The 21447-nt window shown below is 35.0% G+C and overlaps 1 protein-coding gene across 3 annotated transcripts in view; it reads right to left on the minus strand.

The window, feature by feature from the left end:
• Positions 1-21447, minus strand: part of LOC111033566 (protein muscleblind) — a 179679-nt gene that overhangs the window by 79092 nt on the left and 79140 nt on the right. For 2 of the 3 annotated variants that reach the window (XM_022314359.1, XM_022314357.1), the window contains exon 3: positions 2271-2955. In XM_022314359.1, coding sequence (XP_022170051.1) covers positions 2271-2456 — 186 coding nt within the window. In that variant the 5' untranslated portion in view covers positions 2457-2955. Of the gene's footprint in view, positions 1-2270; positions 2956-21447 lie in introns of those variants that run through there. The other variant, XM_022314358.1, reaches the window with a different exon arrangement.

The following is a 21447-nucleotide window of genomic DNA, read 5'->3' on the forward strand; positions in this document are numbered from 1 at the left end:
CCTATGTATAAAGCGCAAATGCGCGCCCAGTGAAATAGAATTGTGGCGGGGGGGGGGGAGGGGGATGAACGGCGCCTCTACACTTTTTAGCTCCCACTTGTCATTTCCTCCCCGGCCCGACTGCTAATTTTTCAAAAAAACAAGTCAACAAGAAAAATTGTAATTTTAAACGTGATATAATGACATGATGGTTTTCTCGAAACATAAACAATTTACTAATAAGTATAAAAATCAGGATTTACCCGTATGGACTTCAAAGTAAAGTTGACTTTAAATATGTTTTTTTACAATAGGTTTTTAATACTCAATCTCCAATTATTATTTTCAGTCACTTAAACCTTTGAGTGAGCCTTGGGTTGAGTGCATTAACTCTGTATTTAAACAATGTGATTATATTCGTACTGCAGGAAATCGCTAAAAGTGCTTAAATCATTTATTGATTTTAAATTAATAAATACAATTAATTAATTAACGTTAACATATACAAATGCAAATAAAACTTTAAAATAATTCAATAAGTGAAGTTTGCATTTCAAAACTTACACTATTTCCAATAACTAATTCTGTATAAATAACTCTTATAACTGAAGTTTTAATTTTTATTTCAATTAGAATTAACAGTATTTTTGACACATGCAGTTTTTTTTACCACGAATTAAAAACGTATAATAAACTAGCTATATCAAATACCTGTAGCCATTTCTCTTCACTCAATTAAATTGTAAATGTTCGTAATTAAAAAAAACAATAGGTGCTATATTTGTTCAATGTTCAATATTAAATTATATACACCAACATTTCTAGGAAATGATTCTGCTCCAGATCACGTAATAATAATAGTTATAATATAAATAAAAAGTTTGTCGGGAAAAACAAAAGAAATATACACTGATATTTCATAGGTACACCGCCATTATATCAATGGTGGGTACATAATTTTATTATATTTTTTTACGCCTTTTCGATGCGGTGTACATACTATTATAAACGACGGATAAAGCGAAATTCCGAGAAAAAAAACTACAAACTACAGATCGTAGAGGGTTGTGGTAAGGGGAAGTGGGGTGCGCTAAAATCTTCTGGATTTTACATATATATATTATCAGAGGAAAGCCGATCATTGTGGCGACCAAATGGTGGTGTATCTATAATAATATACAGTATACACATTACACATGCACCGTACACACGGCCATATAATATTATGGCTTAAGTTTTCGCTGACACGTGAGTGCTTGACCCTAATGCGCGATGCCGCACGCTCTTTTATATTATTATTTTACATACATATTTATCGACAACATAATCCTATCTATTATAGCGAAAAGATTCACATGGTTCGTACCTTCACACACAGTTACGAATATAACAATGTAGGTGCACAAGTGTCAGCGAGATTTGGTCAAGTTATCTCGAGTTTCGATCGGATTTTCGAGCTGTTTGAATAGTAATAACTAATAGCTGTATTGTTTGTAAAATTATATGTTATCGATTTGTAGCATTACGTTGTGTTTGATTTAATTATAACAATACAACATAATATTATATTGATTTGTATAAAGCTGTATATTTAAGAGGAGTGTGTTGCTGATAGTACTGTTGCGATCACCGGGTCGGACACTTTGTACCGAAAAAAACATAGGCAAACGAGGAAAACAAGCACAAGTGCCCCGGAAATAATTCTGTGTTATTCGGGATACTTTTTCTTATCACGCGTCGCCCAAAAACAGTATTCGTAGGTACCCAACGCACACAATATTACTGTTTCAAACTATATTACCTATTTATTGTGCCTTCCGCAATAATGTTGCAGGGATCCTTGAGTCTCGACGGAGCAAACGTGTTTTAGGCAAAGCCGAGTCAGTATTAATTTTTAAAATATATTTTAGTAATTAAATTATTTTTAAGATCGTATCAACCGAAAAATAAACGCCGCAATGTTTGGACAAGTCTATTAAACAGACTACTATTGTACGATATGATGGCGACAAAAAAGCTCGGGCCTAGGTATATACGCATGTATACGGAGTGAATTTTATTCCAACCGATAGGCTGCTTGATTAGGTTATTAATAAGGGATATCGCGTGATCAACTTGAACAAGGCGTATAGTATTATTACACTTTAAGTCTAAGCATGCAGGTGATCTCGAGTGACGTCAACGTGCCCGAGAGAAAACTGCCCCGCAGTCTCGTCTCTCCCGAAAACCAATTAAAAAACTAATACTAATAATAAAACGCTAGCTGACAACACACACACACGTTCAAGTACCTTTATGCTGTCGTAGCAGGCGGTGACGCGGCCGTTTTGGACCTCCACGTTGGCGGCCGGGTGGGCAAACTTGCAGTCAGTGTCGGGTCTGGAGCACTTGTTTCGCTGGTATTCCCTGCACACCTCCAACTGCAGCCATCTGGAATCCTTGCCGTTCAGCAGATTGTTCATGTTGACCACGGCCATTTTATCGGGAGGAAAAACGAAAACAAAATATGTGTTCGATCGATCTGAGGTACCGCTGTGGACGTCTGATGTCCGTGCGCGTATTATAATATTATTATTATTTACGAAACGATTCGGCGACGGACGACGACGAAAGCTGTCTGTCTACCTGCCGCGTGCGGTGCAAAGCTCGCAATGATCACACGACGCGTGCTCGGTGTACGCGCGCACTGTGTCGACTGCCGGACGGTTACGGTTCGTCTCAGTTGCAGGAACGACTGCGACGACGACGGTGTGTGGCGTGCTGCGGCGACGATTCCTCCCTCTCCGGTCTGACGTTTTCTCCGTTGGTTTTTCGGTTCACTGGGCGTCTCGTGGCGTACCTATATTATGACGTGCTGCGGACAGGTACGCGGTGATGGCCGAACGGCTCGAAAACCTCGTGCGTATAATAATGATATTGTGATGGTGTTTGGCTAGGAGCTTCGGCACCGTTTCCGTGGACGAGCGTGAGCTGTTTCTGCAAAACAGAACGAAAACAAAACACATCGATATAGTACGAGTCGTGATTCGTGTGGATTACGTAGAGCATCGATTGGGGGGATACCTATTATGTGTGACTATAATTCGAATTCTAAACATGTAATCATTTTTACATTATTCGTGCTCAGCCGTGTTGTTCAGTGTTTACATTTTCGTTTTTAAATAACCACAAAACCTCCCCGTTGAACGATTTTCCACGATGAACACTTTACTAGATATACCACTGACCAGGTCACTCGCCGGGCTACCGCTAAAATACACCAACAGTTTATGATAAGACACTGTTGTCTAATAATTCTCTAATTAAATATACATCGTTTATACGATATACACACTATTGTAATATTATTTTATGTGCCTTGTTGTTTTTTATTTAGATTCTCAGTACCTATTATGAATTATAATTCGTGGTAATTTTTTACTCCCATAACTCATTGCTATTAATGTCAACTGTTATGATGAATTAAAAAATACGTTTACACTCAATCCACCCACTAATTTTTATTACATTGTTGCTGGACGTGCTTATTACCGGCACATGCCATGTATGCTGTACATATATATAGGTATAATACGTGTCTATATTACATAATGTAATTAAGGTATTTGACTGCAGTAAGAGTAACTACTAAGACATCGTAATGACTACCTCCTAATCATTAACAATATGAAGCGAGTTCCGTTCGATATGATACTAGATACTACGTGTTCGCGTTTGTGCGGGTCATTTTGATTCCATAGAATATATTACGACACCGATTGACTGTATAAGACACATTTTTTAAATTTTAATGACTGTCTGTCGTAAATGTTTGCATTAAGTTTCCATTGTTTTTATTATTCCCCGCAGATCGAGTGGCGTGTATTATAACGCCATAATAATTTGATCTCGCCCCTGAGTCGACCGAAATGTACCGCAAACGAATGCGCATTGTGCAGAGGTTTCGATCTTACGACAATTCCCGAGTGTCCTCAAGACGTGTAACAATAATAACTTTGGCAAGTGAATTGTTTCGGGAGACGCAACTGCACCGGTGCAGATCTCAGAAAACGTTGCATCATAGTAATAATTAAGATTACAATGGCGCGTTGTTATATTATATTACTATACTATTGCGACGAAAGCTGAGGCGGCGACCGAAGTCCACCGACGTGGCGAATCGCCAAATATATTTAAATATATTATTGCCCGATCCTTTTCGACCGGACTTAATTTCGATTCAAAAACCGCTATTATTCAAAAAAAAGTCGCTGGACACATTTTTCCGCCGTCCGCCTTCGGGGTTAGCACGAAGTTTATTATGCGAAAAGTTATCTAGACATTTAAATAATATGTATTTATGCATTTAGGAGACACCTACCGCAGCAACTGTGTCATATAATATAATATTATAAGTTGGTAATTTATAGTGGGTAAGCGTATACACACGGTGACGTCCGTATGGGTAATAACAATATTATAATTCATTAATTTTACACGGCAAAAGAACATTTTTTTTTGCACGCCGACCCACGAGTCTTTTAAGTTTTGAAAACGGTCCTGCAGTGTATAGTCGGCACGTGGTAGGTTTGCAGTCACATACCTATATATATATATTATATAAAAGCAACGTCGGCTGTGGCGTCGGACCGTGACGAGGGGGGGTTACTTCTCCGCGAGAAAAGGACCTTCGCGGTACGATGGCGGAAGGAGAAGGACACTGCTGCAGACGACGGCGGCGGTCCGGGAGGAGCGTGACGCGAATTATAAGATTGCGGCGAAAACGTGTGTACGAGAATATAATCATTACAAAAGGGACGTGGTGGTCGCGTCGTCGTCGTCGTCGTCGGTGGAGCATGCTCGAGAATTATTAAGAGCCGCCCAAAGACGCTCGCCTGTGTATGTGTGTGTGTGTGTGGGTGTGGGTGTGTGTACGCGCGCGTGAGAGGGAGCCTACACACACACACACACACACACAGACGTAAGCAGTAAAGCCGTGTATAGTGTAAAGTACACCTCAAGTCGGTGTAATGTAATAATGTATACCGAAAATATACCTTGTATATGGTATGTGGACGCGACGAGGGGATAGCTGATAATGTGCAGCGAGACGGGCCGAAAGCAAAATAATATATAACTACTCGTTTGTGTCGCCGAAAAGTCTGCGATACGTATAATAATATATCATGGTTTTTTTTTCAGATATCCGCCGGGAGCAAACCCTACCAGTAGGCGAAAACCAATATACCGTAAACCTTAAACACTTTAAAACAATATCGTACATAGGTAATTAAAATATTATTATAATACTGCGGGCTGAATGGCTGACGTAGATTCGTTTACTCGTTGGGATCTTTTATAATCAAGCGTTTTTATCGTCTGTGATTATTGATAACAATATCCTCAAAAATAGATCCATTATCTCAAGTTTAATATTAAATTAGCTTCCTGCTATATACACAATACAATTTGATGATCTTATGTATAGGATGGTTGGTCACTATTAGAGTCTGAGAGAATCGGTGATGAGTGTTTTCATAGTTGTTGAGTTTAGATTAAACTTTGTTTAGTAGAAAATAGTTTCTATCATCAACTTTGATTGAGGTTTCCATAGCAGATAATTAGATCTGGAAATAAAACAGTTTATAGTTTTGTACTTTGATAAAGTAGACATTATTCAGTTATATTTAAAAAATACAAATAATCATTTAAAAATAATTCTTTGGTCAGGTGCTCTGGTTACCAAAAAAGTTAGAACGATTTTCGTGTATGAAGGTATGTATCATTTAATTCAACACATATTTTACAGTGACGAGGTAAATTTGACACTTAAATAACTGTACAGCAGAGCGGTTATAAGCCAATTTTTTACAACCACAACTATTTAATTAAAATTACTCGTATTATTATAATAAGTGTCTAGCATTCTCCATTTTTTTTCATTCCAAGTTCCACCCCTCTGGTGTGGTGTAAGAAAATAGTTGGGTATTAAATCGTAAAAAAACTATTTAATTATATTATTCTGACTATTTTATTTTACTTTTTTATTTTTTATTTTTTATTATTGCAAAACGATCCTAACCCAAACTTTCATGTTTGTATGATGCGCAAGTAAGCCCGAAAATTCGCTTAAAAAGATATCGTTTGATATTCATTTCGAAGTATGTACGAATAATGACAGCAAAGTTGAGCAAACACATTTTGATAAAAAAAAAACCAAACGAAAACACACCCGAAACCATTATAGACGATTATTTACATCGGCATCGGTGTAATGCGTTTATATCAATACGGATTATATCCGGACAGCCTGTAGTGTTTCAGCAGTACACGTGCTTTAAAGTTCCGAGAACTGTCGGTTCGAATTTAATACCTATTACCTGCATCCATTATTAGGTTTTTCAAAAACGAAATACACCCGATAATCCGATTTTCTGGGGATAATATCTGACGTGATCGTACACCGATGTTCGCCTCCAAATTATGATAATGTGCACCCGTCGATGAGTCGACGACCTCAGGGTCATACAGCCTGGGGTGGAAAAAAAAATCATTTGCATTCATTACCTGCACCGTATAGTTTTCCCTGAAACTCTGCGTCGCTAATCCACATCGACACGGTTACAAAAAGCAAAATTATATTTTTTTTTCCCAGGGCAGCTACATAAAATGTAGTACTGTCCAGTCTTCTGATCAATGTCGTTACATACTGTGTTTCTATACTCTCCTACCTATATATTCATCAATGACCGTGCTCAAAAATGATATTACAAGGGATCTACGTGGTACTGGTCCTCTCGATCTGATAATATTCAAATTCGTGGTTGAAGTACGAGTTACTGGAAATTTACGAAAGAATTAGAAAACGTAGTCCAAAAACGAACTAGGTTAGGTTAGCTAACTTAATAATTGAATTGCGTTATTTTCGAGACATTGCCAAGTTTTTGAAAGTTGTCAAAGTCCCGACGTGTATGAACACATAACAAAACACACGGTACAGGGGAACCTCGAACGTCTATATGAGAAGTCAAATTTTCGATAATTTGAAGAAATATTCGGCCTCCTCTTTTCAATAAGTACGTAAAATTTTTTCTATGACTAGAATATTTTTTGCCCCCAACCGATTAGAGTTGTTTAGGTTCCACTGTCGTATGACTATGAAATACGGTCAATCGTAGGCATAACATTTCGAGGGTGCTAAAATTGTTGATAGCCACAGACAATATGTACATTATAAAGCTATATTCGTAATTATTTGTTTACATTTTAACAAGTATATTGTTTAACATTTATTCCATCTCAATAGATAATATTACAGACTTCTATAATAATTGACAGCAATCAAATTATATTGTTATACAGTCCGTGTTGTACAGAACCCAGAACAAAAGGCTTCGAAGCACGAAGCAGAATTATTATTTTAGTCGCAGTCAACTTTTGTGTGGACGAAAACCGCGGCAATCTGCAGAGTACCCCTAAGACCCGACTTATTTGGAATTCAAAAAATTGCGTCGTTATTGTTTTCGAGTTATGAAGTTGATGGTTATACAGCACCAATAATATTATTTTACATTATACCTAGACCACTTGAAGGCATTATAATAAAATATTCGTCGTGAATAAAAAAATAATAGATTTAATGGAGTGCGCGCGACCGACATTTGTCGCAATATTATATATATATTATGCCAAAATGTGCAGTAGAATTATTAAGATAATTATATAAATTCGCTCGGCAGATTCGCTATTGATTTGAGAGCGACGAAATGAAAATGAGATGAATGAAAACAATGACGAAAACGTATAAATAAGTGAAAAAACCCATATAGTCTAGCCGTTGTCAGTAAAGGTGATTGTTTCAAACGGGCATTTTCGCGTCACCGATGAACGGTAATATAATAATATATAAAATATAGAAATATATTATGGAATACTTATGACATTATGGTCGTCGACAGTCGTCTGCTCTGCAGAGAATATAAATTATTATTGTGATAAAATAATATCATTGTTCTAGCAGGGCTAGGGTCTTGCAGAAAACGATTTTTATCATTATTATTATTATTGTTGTTATATGAGTACCTACCTACACTCGCGTGTTACCTACATTATTATATTAGGTCATTCCATATTCGCTTCACATACGTTTGTTTCGCGCGTTGTTCCGATAATGAATAAAACGAAATTATTTTGTTACATAAATGGATTTACTTTTTAGTTTTTGTTCTTCGGGTTTGAAAAATAAAAATTACTTTTTTCCATAGGTACAGTAATATAATATTTATTGCACGCTCAGCCGCTGGGGAGTTATATCCACGACTATACCAACACCGAACCTCCTTCTCTCATCCGTCGAATACAGAGGACCGAAATATCACATCATATCCAATGTTCTCGCGGTTTTGAGTGCCTGTATTATGTCATATTGTTTTTACTATTAATTATTGTTGTTGTGCTAAACTTGATACGGTAGTGTTAGTTTTGTGGTTGCCAACCATAATGTCATAATCAAAGGGCTGTTCGCTGAAATGATGCACTCTGAGTTATTTTCTGAAGGTAGTTAAGTACGCGGTTCTCGTTTTGTGTCATATAGCATAATATGCGTTTCATGTAGTTTTAAATCAGAATAAGATTTTTTCGTCCAATGACAAATTTTAAAGTAATTTTTCCATTTCTTAAAGCGGTTTAGACACTAAATTCGGGTTATTTTAGGATATTTTTACTCAGATTCGTAACATTGAAAGGCGCTAACAAGGCAACCGTAATTTCTTGAACGGATCTACAGTAAAAATCGAAATTACGATAGCGACGGCTTTAAATTAAATGAGAATAGTAAATTCTATTTTCATATTAATAAATTCCACGTAGAAGAGAGACTTGAAAATGTATATTCCTGCAAAACTTTTACTTGAATTTAATTACAAGTATCATTTGGTTCTAAACTTATTTAAAATAAAAAAAAATATATATATAATTAATAAATGTGTTAACTTTATTATTAAAGCTCGTTGTTTTGAATTTTTGGGGAATAAAAGTATTTGTTTTAGGCCATTTTTCAGTATTTTTATTGCTTCGAATTCCCAGCCATAGTCATAAATCATAATGCACCTAGGTGTGTACATTATAATATTATGTATAATGCATGCATTATTATTATTTATTTATTTACCACAAGTTGCATAAGATTCAGAAAACAATAATATTATACTGCAAACACAAGGCGGTATCACGCGTGGGAGTATAAGTTGTAATATAAAAATAGTTGTATATTATTATTATTATACCATCCTCAAATAAGTACAAATCACCGGCGGTGTACGGGCGCTCGCGAAAGGTATAAAATTGAATTTATCGAACGTCCGCCGAAACGGATAGTATAGGTATATACCAGCTACCTATCGTAGACCATAATATATAATATCGTCTATTGTTGTTTATCGAAAAACTTTTCTCCGAGGGAGCTCGTGTAGGCTTATAAATATAATAATATTATTAACGCGAATATACATATACATATATATGTATAGATTATATAGGTACTATATCATACAGCTAAAACCGGCTTCACCGGCGCGTAGCTATTACGTTATATTATTTTATGTATAATATTATGTTTTGTCCGCGAACGGGTGGGGGGGGGGGGAGGAGTTGGGACAGTGGAAAAAAAAATTACGCTGCAGCACAAAATCGTCAAGGAATAAATTCCTGCAAAGTTTATGAGCCTCGCTCGACCGTTTTTCTCCACCCGCCACCCGCGCCGCTCTCTCGCTCGGAATATGCATCTATTATACCGACATAATAATATACGCTTATAATTAAAATACAAAATCCTTCGACCGGAGGATAAATAGGGTCCTGCAGCGGTCCCGGCAGAAGTCCGTGTAAGCCGGACACACACGCGTCTATTTTTTTTTAAGGACTTGGCAGTACGTCGCGAAACACGCCGAACAAGCACGAATTCGCAGGATTTATTTCACGCAGAGACGTGTATATAGCGACGTACTCGCGTGTAGGGTTACTCAAAACGAATCATCCGATCCTTTGAACTGCTCCAGCGGGCTTTCTACATGTAGGTAGGTCACTTGATCGTACACTGAGTACGTCTTATTTTGAAGATGTGTTAAAGATTGGATAGGTACTGTGTACGAAATCGATATAATCTAAAACCCCGCGGAACAGGAGCTACAGAAACTTAGAGGAGTCAGATAAAACGGACAAGCTTGAAAAGAATTGTTCGATTTCCGATCAGATGATTAGACCAAGAGGAGCAACGTTGAACATATATTTCATGGACATTATTAAATAAATTTGCAATATTTTTTAAATTTATGTTTCTACATCATAAAAATTATCACTCCAAAACTTGAAACTAAAATAATTCAAAATCTTATGAATCATATTAGGAATTATAACATAAAACGAAAACCCAATACCGATACCTCGGCTTTGTTTCATCGCGATTTTGCAGCTAAAAGGTTTGGCATAAGGAAAATATAATTTGACAGCGTAATAACGATTATACGTATGAGCAATTGTCTCTGTACTGCGGACACGTCGATACGACTGCAAAGATCCAGCGATAGGGGGTAGAGGGGGTAGATAACTATGAAATTGTTTCTTGTTATTCTCTATATACTTTACTGGTAAATCAGTATATTGTGTGAGTAGTTATTAATGTTAAAAAAAAAAGTAGTAAGAATGGAATACAATTTTTGGTAGACCGTATTTGCAATGAGGATCATCTGGCTCACGATAGTGGCACATGTATAAAAAAAAACATCGTCTTAAAACCAATACATTCTTAGCTTCGTTAAAAAATGTCTAATGGTATGTAGTGGGTGGTGTTTGGAGGGGGGGATGGGGGGACCCCTCGGGTTATTTTAAGTAAAGAGTAACACAGCGGTCGGCGTCAGTATTTTAGTATACATTGTGAATTTTTCTTAGAATGTTTGCTGATCGTAATTTGCATACCATATATTATATTACGTTAACTTATAAATAAATTGGGCATAATAATACGATGGCTGAAAATGAACAAAATATAATTATAAATAATATACTATATAATTAAATTTAAATATAATTAAATATAGTTTTGCAACAAAGTGTCGTATTCGATCAGTTGGAGATAAATATAATATTATATTGAATCAAATGGCAAGAAATATTGGACGTTCGTTATATTTTTTGTCATCATTCATTGTATACCCTTAAAATAATAACATTATTGATTCTGCAATCGAGACGTTCAATATCATCGTGTGTCGGACACGCTGTGAATACTATTCGGTATTTTAATATATGTATCAAATAGCAGCCTAGAAGTATAAATCATAATATATTACTGTATAATGTCAACTTTAAATCCAAATATCGTTAGCAGTACGACAGTCGATAATAATATATATAATATGTTCCAAACCGAAAGGAGGGTGACAAGGTGGTGATGGTATATCACCCTCTAAGGCTTTCAATTTTCTACTTTTTTATTGTTCAATAATTTATTTAATACGTAATATAATTATATTTAATATTATTATGTAACAATGTCTGGTCATTAGTATTTCTAAATTTTTAGTTTTTTTTTAGAACACGATAAAGGATTTTTGTAGAAATGGTTTACTCGTTAAGGTTGGGTTAGTCTAACAAATAAGGTCTCTTACTATTAAATGTGTTTTTGTGTCACTCCTTCTCTCTCTGCCTAAACAAAAATATAAAACCGTAAATACACTACTGTTGTAGGACTCGTATGCATGTACATAACCTAACACGATGACGTACAACGTAATATCGTCGTAAAGAAGTCTTACCAAAATGGCTTACGACAGAAAAAAAAACGCTCTAAAAATAACTCAAAATCGATGTAGGTTTTTTTCAGCGGAACTACGTATTATTCACTCCCGCTGTATACGATTTTAATATTATACGCGCGTGTCTATGTCGTACCAATTTATCATATTATCCAATTGCATGGTTTATAATATTATTATTACAGATCTCAGAGCGAGCCCCTCACTATAGTGGCACGAATGTATCGCGGAGATTTCAATTCTCCGGTTATCATATATATATATATATATATATATAGTTTTGGCTGTGAGTTGATTAGCAAGTGTCCAGGACATTTTCCTTGTATGTACAGACATTTTGCGTTCGGTCGATGTGCACCGTTTCGTGACTTTTGGCCGCAGACGCTTACCTAGCACGACGTTATGCTTATTTTCGCTTTACCCGGCCTTCACGGTCCGCCCGAGTTATCCGACTAGAACGCGATGCTTGCATCGGACTACAGCTGCAGTGATGGATATATACCCAATACTCGCGTGCACCGACTATAAGCGTTTATTTGTGACGGCAGCCTTCCGCTCGCCATTCCAAGTCCAAACTGTGTATATATATATATATATATAATATCCCTCCGTGCGTGCACCTATATATACGGACGAGTAACACTCAAAGGAATCGATAATCAGTTCCCATCCGCGGTTGGTTGAACGTACGGGAAAATAACGCGACCGCGTAAGACGTGTGCGGTATATACGGTCATATATTATAGGTAGGTATAGACCAACGACAAACGTAATGTAAGAAGGTACCGGCTGTATATTATACGGTGCACCGATGGCATTCGATTTCCGATTTTCCGTTTTTCTTTGTAGGGCGGGTCGTCGTCATCCGCGGATACCCACTATGAGTCATCTATGTGTGTAGTCGGTTTGTCGTCTATACTGCGGAGTGCTCGCGTCAAATGATATGATATTATATATTAATATATTGGCATGTGCAGGACGATTTTTTTTGTCGTCGTCGCCCCGACTGCAGGCGCAACATATTAATGTAGGGAAACATGAGGAATTTTTCCTGCATTTTTTTTTTTAGCCTCAAACGACACGATTATTGTCTTATATTTTTCTTTGACATCAGTATTTTGTACGTGAAAAAAAATGTATTTTCATTTCACTATTACAGATGTCCAGATAGAAAGATTGCCTTACAGTTCTGATATAAGTGATATAACCTTTTAGGCCAGGTTGGATGAAAGGCGATCGTTTTAAAGGTAGGTTTAGCTCATTAAGTCAAAGATTATTAAGTTTTTATGGATATTATCTTAACATAATTTGGTCGTAACAAAACAATGTTTTTAAAGAAAACATATTTTAAATAATTTATTTATATTTTTTTAATGTTTTATCGACAGCGATGCTGTTACAGCATACATTTTTTTCATTTCAATTTCATAAGCAAAATATTTTTATGAGAGTTTCAAAGAATTAAAATCGAACTACGAACGAGTGTATACTGTTAATTAGTTATAACTTATAAGAACCTATTTAAACCTTAGGTAAGCGGATTGTAGTGAACCGAAATTTTGGTGTCCCTATTGACCCTATTCCCTGTTCAACTTAACTCCACTCATCTAAATTTTAAGCACATTTATTCATTGACATTTTTAGGAAGAATTCCATTTGGGATTATAAAATTAAATATGTATGCTGTGACTCAAATAAGTAAAAAATTTAAAAAATAATAACGATCAAAAATAGTTAACAATATTTTTTCACGAAGACTTAAAATCATATAAAAAAATATTTCCAAAATTGTCAAGACTACTTATGAGTGGTTTACCTTTAAAATAATCAGCTTATTTATGGACTTTTTTTATTCTCGTACAGTTACATTTTCACGCCGAAAACTAAAACGAATCCACATTATATTATGTATAAGCTGCAATTATATACGCAAAGTGATGTTATATTTCTATCGATTCGTTCCGGTTGTGCGTAACACAATATATATATATAGACATTTACCTACAATAATACGTTTAAATAAATTACAAGTAATTTAATATCGTGATGTTGCAGAGGTATAGCGTTTATCCGAGATGTTTAGAATAATATATAATATACATAGCAAAACAATAATATATACCTACGAACGAGACATTATTATGTACGTATACGTCGATCTTCCTCTCAATACGTATTTCAGTAATGGTATTACCTATATTATATTATAGCCAAGTCTTGTACCAAATTATCTGACACATTACGATGATTTATTATTATTATTTTTTGAATCCGGTGGGATGATAGTATTGCTCCCTCGCAGTTTATCCACGCCTGGCTTTTCGTAGTCACACACTACTGCAGGTGCGCTCTCCAACACATTATTTTCCTCTATTTTCCCGCAAACCATTAAACCCGGTGCACAATAATGTGTGTGCGACATCTGTGTCCGAATTCCAATCTGCACCAGAGCTGCATGACGAAGGTTTTTCGTCTCCCCTCCCCCCCAAAAAAAAAAAAAATATTCGTCGATCGAATAACCGAGTGAAAATATCCAGCGGTCGTCCCCGCGCAATCATAGCTTCGTTATTCGCTTCGCCTTGGAAAAAGTTTCGTAATCATACATAATCAACATCACGCCATTCCGGACGATCGCTTTATAAATCCGCGAAAGTATTATGTGAATTATGATTGTTCGCGAGCTTATGGCGTGTCGGCTCCGCGAGATTTTTCTTAGTCGTCGTTGCAGTATTACTCTACATTATATTCTGTACAGTGATTTTTATATTGTACAATATTATAATAATATATTATATAGTAAAATTGTGTCGGCTGGCCTGCGTGAACTGAGACGAATTTAGATTTTTTTTCCAATCACAGACATCGTTTTCGAGCTCCGTTCGAAACTGTATATTATTATGTATAAGATTAAATATTATTAATTATACCTACTACGTATAAGCACCACTGTCGATTAAAATATTACTATTAGCTATTATACGGTTCAGTCGCCTCGAACCTCGATAACTCGAATCTTTTTTTACTTCATTAGAAATTCGTATAACACTCGATTAACACTCTCTTCAACTTCGAATTATCCCAACTCGACTGTGTAATTCAATCAATATATTGTTGAAGAAATGTTTCGTTTTCATCATTTTTAAACTCAAATAATAATTTTGCTTTATAGATACCTAGCTAGGTTGATAGTTTTATAATATAATAATATGGTTTTATAGTCACCCAACGAACTTTAAATTTGTAGAAATGGAGGTGGACATTGGAATTCCGCGTCTCTCTCCCCCCTCCCCCCAGCCACCAAATATGCCTATGTGTAGGTACCCACAAAATGCGTAACTAGCATATTCTACAGAGCGTGTCTGGAGTGTTGGACCAATTACTGTGAAATTTCATTCAGTTAATATTATTATGTCATGTAGTTCAGGAGCACCCGGTATACACGACGATCTCATTTAGATATTATATTTACGACGAAACGAGACAACCGATGGCTGCGATGCGAAGCACGCTCATACGAGGGACTGCACGTGGAAAGATATTGTTTCGTGTACAGCACAGCTGTTCCAGTATTATTATACGTATATTCTCATATAAACTTCAAGTATATGCATAATAATAATAACAATAATAATAATAATAATGATATACCGTCGCATGGGCTTAACGATAACATTTTACGCGAATCAAAGAATAAACCAACATCATAATATAGTATGTAAATTTAATAATGTTCGCTTAGAGCATCTAATAATAATAATAATAATAATAATAATAATAATAATATGATCTTCATAAAATTATTATGACTACTATTATTATGTTACACTGCACTGGCCACTACTGCTTACCCGTACCTACTACCAATAATACAGTTGAGCTTGTTATAATAAAACACACATTATGCGTATGAATAGGAAGACCGCAGGTAGGTGGCAAGTGGGTGCAATAATTATATTATAATCATATGTGTATATTTTTTCCACGACATTTCTCGTTGCAGCATTGCTTATTGGCGACAAATGTATTTTTGCAATTAATTTTACCTACTGATAGTTTTTTGCCAGTGTGCGCCAAAGATTTATCAGTATCCTGAAGACCGAAAGAATTAAATATACCCATCCAACCAACCGAAAATATCTATTAGTTACTCATTACATATTATAAGTTTTCATAAAATTGGAGTGGGCAACATACTTGAAACAGAGTTTCTAGGTATACAATACTACTGATGCATTGAACTTTTTAGAAAAATAAAAAATATTTAATATAGGTACTTTATATTTAGTCAATTGAGTACCTATATAGATACATGGTGTTTTTACATTTAGAAACAAGATATAATATATATATATTTAAATAATTATTTTGACAATAGTTCATTTTATTGTAAGAATATAAAACACTTGAGTAATTGAGTATTATTTATTATTAACTTAAAATGATTATTTATTTGAATATGTATACTTATAGTAGGGGTACCACAAAGAGACGAGTGACGAAAATAATATATGTTTCTTAGAAATTCAGGTAATGAAAACAGTCACCTATGTGGTTATGTCCTATACACTGCACATTTGCACCATAATGGTTAGATTAATGGTGGATATGCGTTAAATAATTATGTGTTTGGTTTTTTGTTATAAATTTAAAAACAGTTTGCACTGTGCACTGGACAAAGGTGGCAAACCCTTTAAACTTGTTTTACAATTAGTGTTTTGATTCCATCCAACGGCTATGGGAATAACGAGAGGCGAATTTAAATACTTATTTGAACAAATTATTAGTTTTTTTGGTTAAATTGTCCCCAAAAGCTGCTATAATCGTATGTATCTTCATAACAGTATTTATATACTCTACTAGGTATGTATTTCTATTATCACCAAAAAAAAATAAAGTTAAATTTAAGTCTAACGAGATACACCACGACCGGAAAAAAACATATCTTGATACGATATGGTTAACAAACATCAAAACACAGAAACTCATCCCTCGGCCAACGTGCAGTACCTCCTAAACCGCAAAACGCTATATAATAATATTATTATCCAGTCGCAAAATATAATATAATATATGAAACCGGACCCGCTGTCGACCCACCGGGTTGGTAGACTGTATTATACATATAATATTATAATATGCCGAGTAGGACCACATACCCACATAGTCCCTACATAATATATATATACATACAATTGCGTATTATACGGGATGACCATAGGCGCATAGACCGCACTAACATATTTTACGCACGTCGTATATGAATATAATATATTATATTATTATATACGATACGCCCGCTGCGTATATTATTATATTATTATTATTATTAAATGTCCTACCACGTGGTGCCTCTAATACGGTATGTATATAGGTATGTATAGCGAGCGAAAAGTGAGTCGGTGGGCGCAGTCGGCGGGTGGGAAAGTATAGCCCGAAAGCCACACAAGACGTTGTGGTTCTTATATTTTCGGTAATATCTAATATATTTTTACATATATATATACACTGTATAATGTACTTAACCTCTGCTCGACTATAGGTGCACATAATGTTATATATATATTATACCTATTATACCTATTATACCTCGCGAGCGTTATACCTACCCGGTACAACATATTTACCTCTGCAGCGGACGACGACAAAAACTTCAAATAAAACACCACGCCCCGATGTGGGGAAAACGAGAATCGACTAATGTGCGCTCGAGTGTATATATATATATTTATATTGAATAATGTTTTGTAAAGTTTTCGTTTTTTTTTTTCAAATCCCAACGTTATCAGACTGTAACCACACCACCACAAACGCGGTCGCGAGATAATGTAATACTTGTTTACGCGTACAATATATATAATATATATGTGTGTGTGTGTGTGTGTGTGTGTGTGTGTGTGTGTGTGTGTGTGCGTGCGTGCGTGCGTGTGTGCATCTCTGGCGAGCGTAAAAATAATATAGCGAGGTGGACATCAAAAGAGAGTCGGCCATAAAAAACAACCGCGGCGGCGAACAAAAAACAAAAAAAAAAAAACTTTTCCGGACAAACGACGTTGTAAAGACACACTAGGAATCCGTAAAAAAACTAAAAAGCCACACTGCAGAACCATCTCGCCCACGCGGCAAAGAAGACGCGACACACTCAGCAGCGTCGGTTATCTCGCAAACATATATACGCACGCACAACTGCAGCAGAGTAGATATATTGTGGTATATATATATATTATATATATACAATATTATATATATATATGTGTGTGTGTGTGTGTGTAGGGTTATACAACGTTATTATTATTATTATTATATATAGGATCGGCGCTATAAATAAAGAAAACTTTTCGTCTCGCGTGCGTTATTAAAAATAACGAAACAAAACGATTTATGCTCGCTCTTGGCGTCTACACCGGCGTTACGCACTGCAATATTATACTATACGGAGTGATCCGCATACATGCGGGCTTCGCCGTTCTCATTTTATCCCAAGTATTCAAAATTATTTTTACAAAAAATAAATGAATTCTCAACAGCCAACAGCATTTTTATCGTAGCGATTGTTGACGTTCCTCTTATTTTACTTACGACACTTATAACCAAAAAGCTAGGTGTTCTGAAAAATGTTGACGCTCAAATAGCGCCCTTTTCGTGATATACCTAACCAATTCCAAAGTTTACGAACGCCACTTGCCAGATGTAAAAAAAATCATACAATATTTATCCAACGCATACACAATTTTTTTTTTGAAATTCATTTTGCGGCCGATTAAGAATAATGTACTCAGGCTGTCGTTAGAAATTCAAAAACATAAACATGCGATTAATGTACCCGCCTACGTATATACTTACAAAATCAGAGTAACAGTGAAAACTGATAACTATCTGTACGTCGTGCAGTACACTGTGTATAATACAACTAAACATAATATGACAATCGATACGTACAACATGTAATAATAACTTTATCATTACACACATTATCGTGTATGTGAAGCATATAATAACAATAAAATACCGCCGAATCGATAAGTCCGTCTGCGGTGTACGCACCTATTATATACATTATGATAGGTAGCTAATAATAAAAAAATCGAAAAAACTGCGGCGACGACTTTGCCGGCAAGCACAACTCGCATTTAAGAAATTATATGATTATTTGACAGATGTTTCATTTTTTTTTTTTTTTGTCTATTCTCGCCGAGACACGCACAATATAATGTTTTAATCCATAATAATATGAGCTATAATTATGTCATTTTGGAAGTTGGACGGTTCAGCTATTGCAGGTATGCGCATTATTATATAATAATATGCGGGTACAATACAATTATGATTAATCAATTAATGTACTGTTTTTCAATAGTTTTATCTTAATAAAAAGTAAAACACAACCGGGAAACTGCAGTTTATCTGCGTACCCGATAATTATTGTTGTGTATCATACACATATCAAACCGATTAGACCAAACCCGCGCAGTCAAAGCTATTATAATAGTAGCCTAAAACTTAAACTATATTAAATATTGGTTGTTATTATATATTATATAGTATCATAAATTAGGACATTAGGCATACTCGTACGCTGTTCAACAAAGGTCGGCCCTTGCCCAGTGGGTATACTTTCTATAATATTGTGTCCGCGGTAAATTGTAATTACCTATTTAAAAAAAAAAAATGTTCACAATATTGATGTAAAATTTTTGTGAGGGTATATTAGAAGTTTTTAACACTTAAACTAAAACTTTATGAATAATATTATGCTGCCTAATGTAATTATAACTGAAATTAATAATTTTAATATTTCTATAAAAAAAAATTGATTACGTGTCGGTCGCGTAGAGCAATATATTTTTATGGTCCATTTTTTTGCACTCCGCGTAGGCTGGTTATACACACACATACACACATACACATACATACGATATTTGCGTAAAAAAAATGGACAACTATCGTCAACATTATACCCACCTATAGTGCTAGCTGCATTATCCCGAGGGCCTTGCACCGTCCGAACGATAATTATTATTTTATTGTTAACGGGCCAGTGCGCTTGCGCATTGCAGAGTGGGCCGATATCGATCTAATTATTAAAAAAATTATAATAATATTATTATAAAATAATAATAATAATAATAATATTAATAATAATTGTAGGTACAGTAGCGATATTATTATACGCACGCGAACACCATATTATGCAGCCAGACCCCTGTGGCGGGAAGAAGGGGACAGGACTCCTTTGGTGCAGTGTTTGTAAAATATAAAATATTTAAATTATGTTGTACGCGTATGACTATGATAATTTAATACAACATTACACGTGTGTTACACAAAGCACGCGTTATGCGCACTGTCGAATGACTGCAGTCTTTTCGTGGCTTGGAATGCTTTTGAAACCCCCCCTTAAACCTCCCCATCACGGGTTTGATGCAGTTCCATTTGATTATGATGCATACGCAAGTTTTCGTGCAATATTATTGCAGTTATTATGCTCGTCGTATCAATTGAACGATGGGGTTTTCGATATTTTAAAGCCGGCACTATAATAAATAATAATATTGTCTACGTCGGTTTTTATGATTTTGGAAAAATAAAATTACATTTCTATAACACATGGTCGAAGTTCACTGTATACAATCAAGTATAGTTTGTTTTCCTATCCTATCATCGAATATAAACCAAGAAATTACGATTTATTTAAAAATGATTTATTGCATTTGTGTGCATCGAAATTACTTCAGACCATCCAATATACCTACATTGTAAGCCTGGAAAGTTATGTATAGTGAGGCCATTTTTTTATTGTATTATTGTAAATCGTACCTATACGTATGCAGTAATGATAAAATATGCATAGCGTATGATCATCTACGACGGGCAACACAACATTGTACATCAGTATACTTACGCGCACTTGGAGGGCTGGATTAACGTGTACTCAATTTAAAAAAAAAAAAAAAATTCTAGAGTGTCAGTCCGAGTCGGGTCACGCCAATGCCCTGCAGCGATTACAGTATTTTAATATTTCATGGTTTTATAATATATTAATACCTATAACTACCTACTTCGCATTAAATGCGCCCAAAATCAAAATACGGCGCACGTATAGTATCTCGGTATAGGCACCTACTGTAGGAGAACAATGGAAACGCATTATACGGAATTCGATAAAATATATTGTAATGCATTTATCGCATATTATATTCAACGTGTGTTTTTGAATACAAACACTGTATATAAGAGCATAAAAAGTACAAAAAGAGTGTTTAAAAATCACTGTTAAAAGTAAAAACTTTTTTTAGTCGAAATATATATATATATTATTTAAGGGTGTCGACGAGAGTACTTGGCGAACAAAGTGAAAAATAATAATAATATAATATAGTCTACAATCTGCATAATATTATACTCGCTATATTATAACATATTTTATGCATAATATTATAGAGAAATGTATATTATTATAATACCGATAGTTGAGAATTTAAAAAATATATTATTGGCCAACCGTAAGATTTTGCACAAAAGCAATTTTGGATTTTCTAATTTTTTAATTCATAATGAATTATGATGTGGTTTTAAGAACTACCCACTTGTCACAAGTACCCATAGTAAATTATTTCAGACATCAAAAAATTCTAAAAATATTTAAAACGTAGTAATATTACCGCTATATATTCTTGTAAAA

This window comes from Myzus persicae, unplaced genomic scaffold, assembly GCF_001856785.1.
Source record: "Myzus persicae strain clone G006 unplaced genomic scaffold, MPER_G0061.0, whole genome shotgun sequence".
Classification (NCBI taxonomy): Eukaryota; Metazoa; Arthropoda; class Insecta; order Hemiptera; family Aphididae; genus Myzus; species Myzus persicae.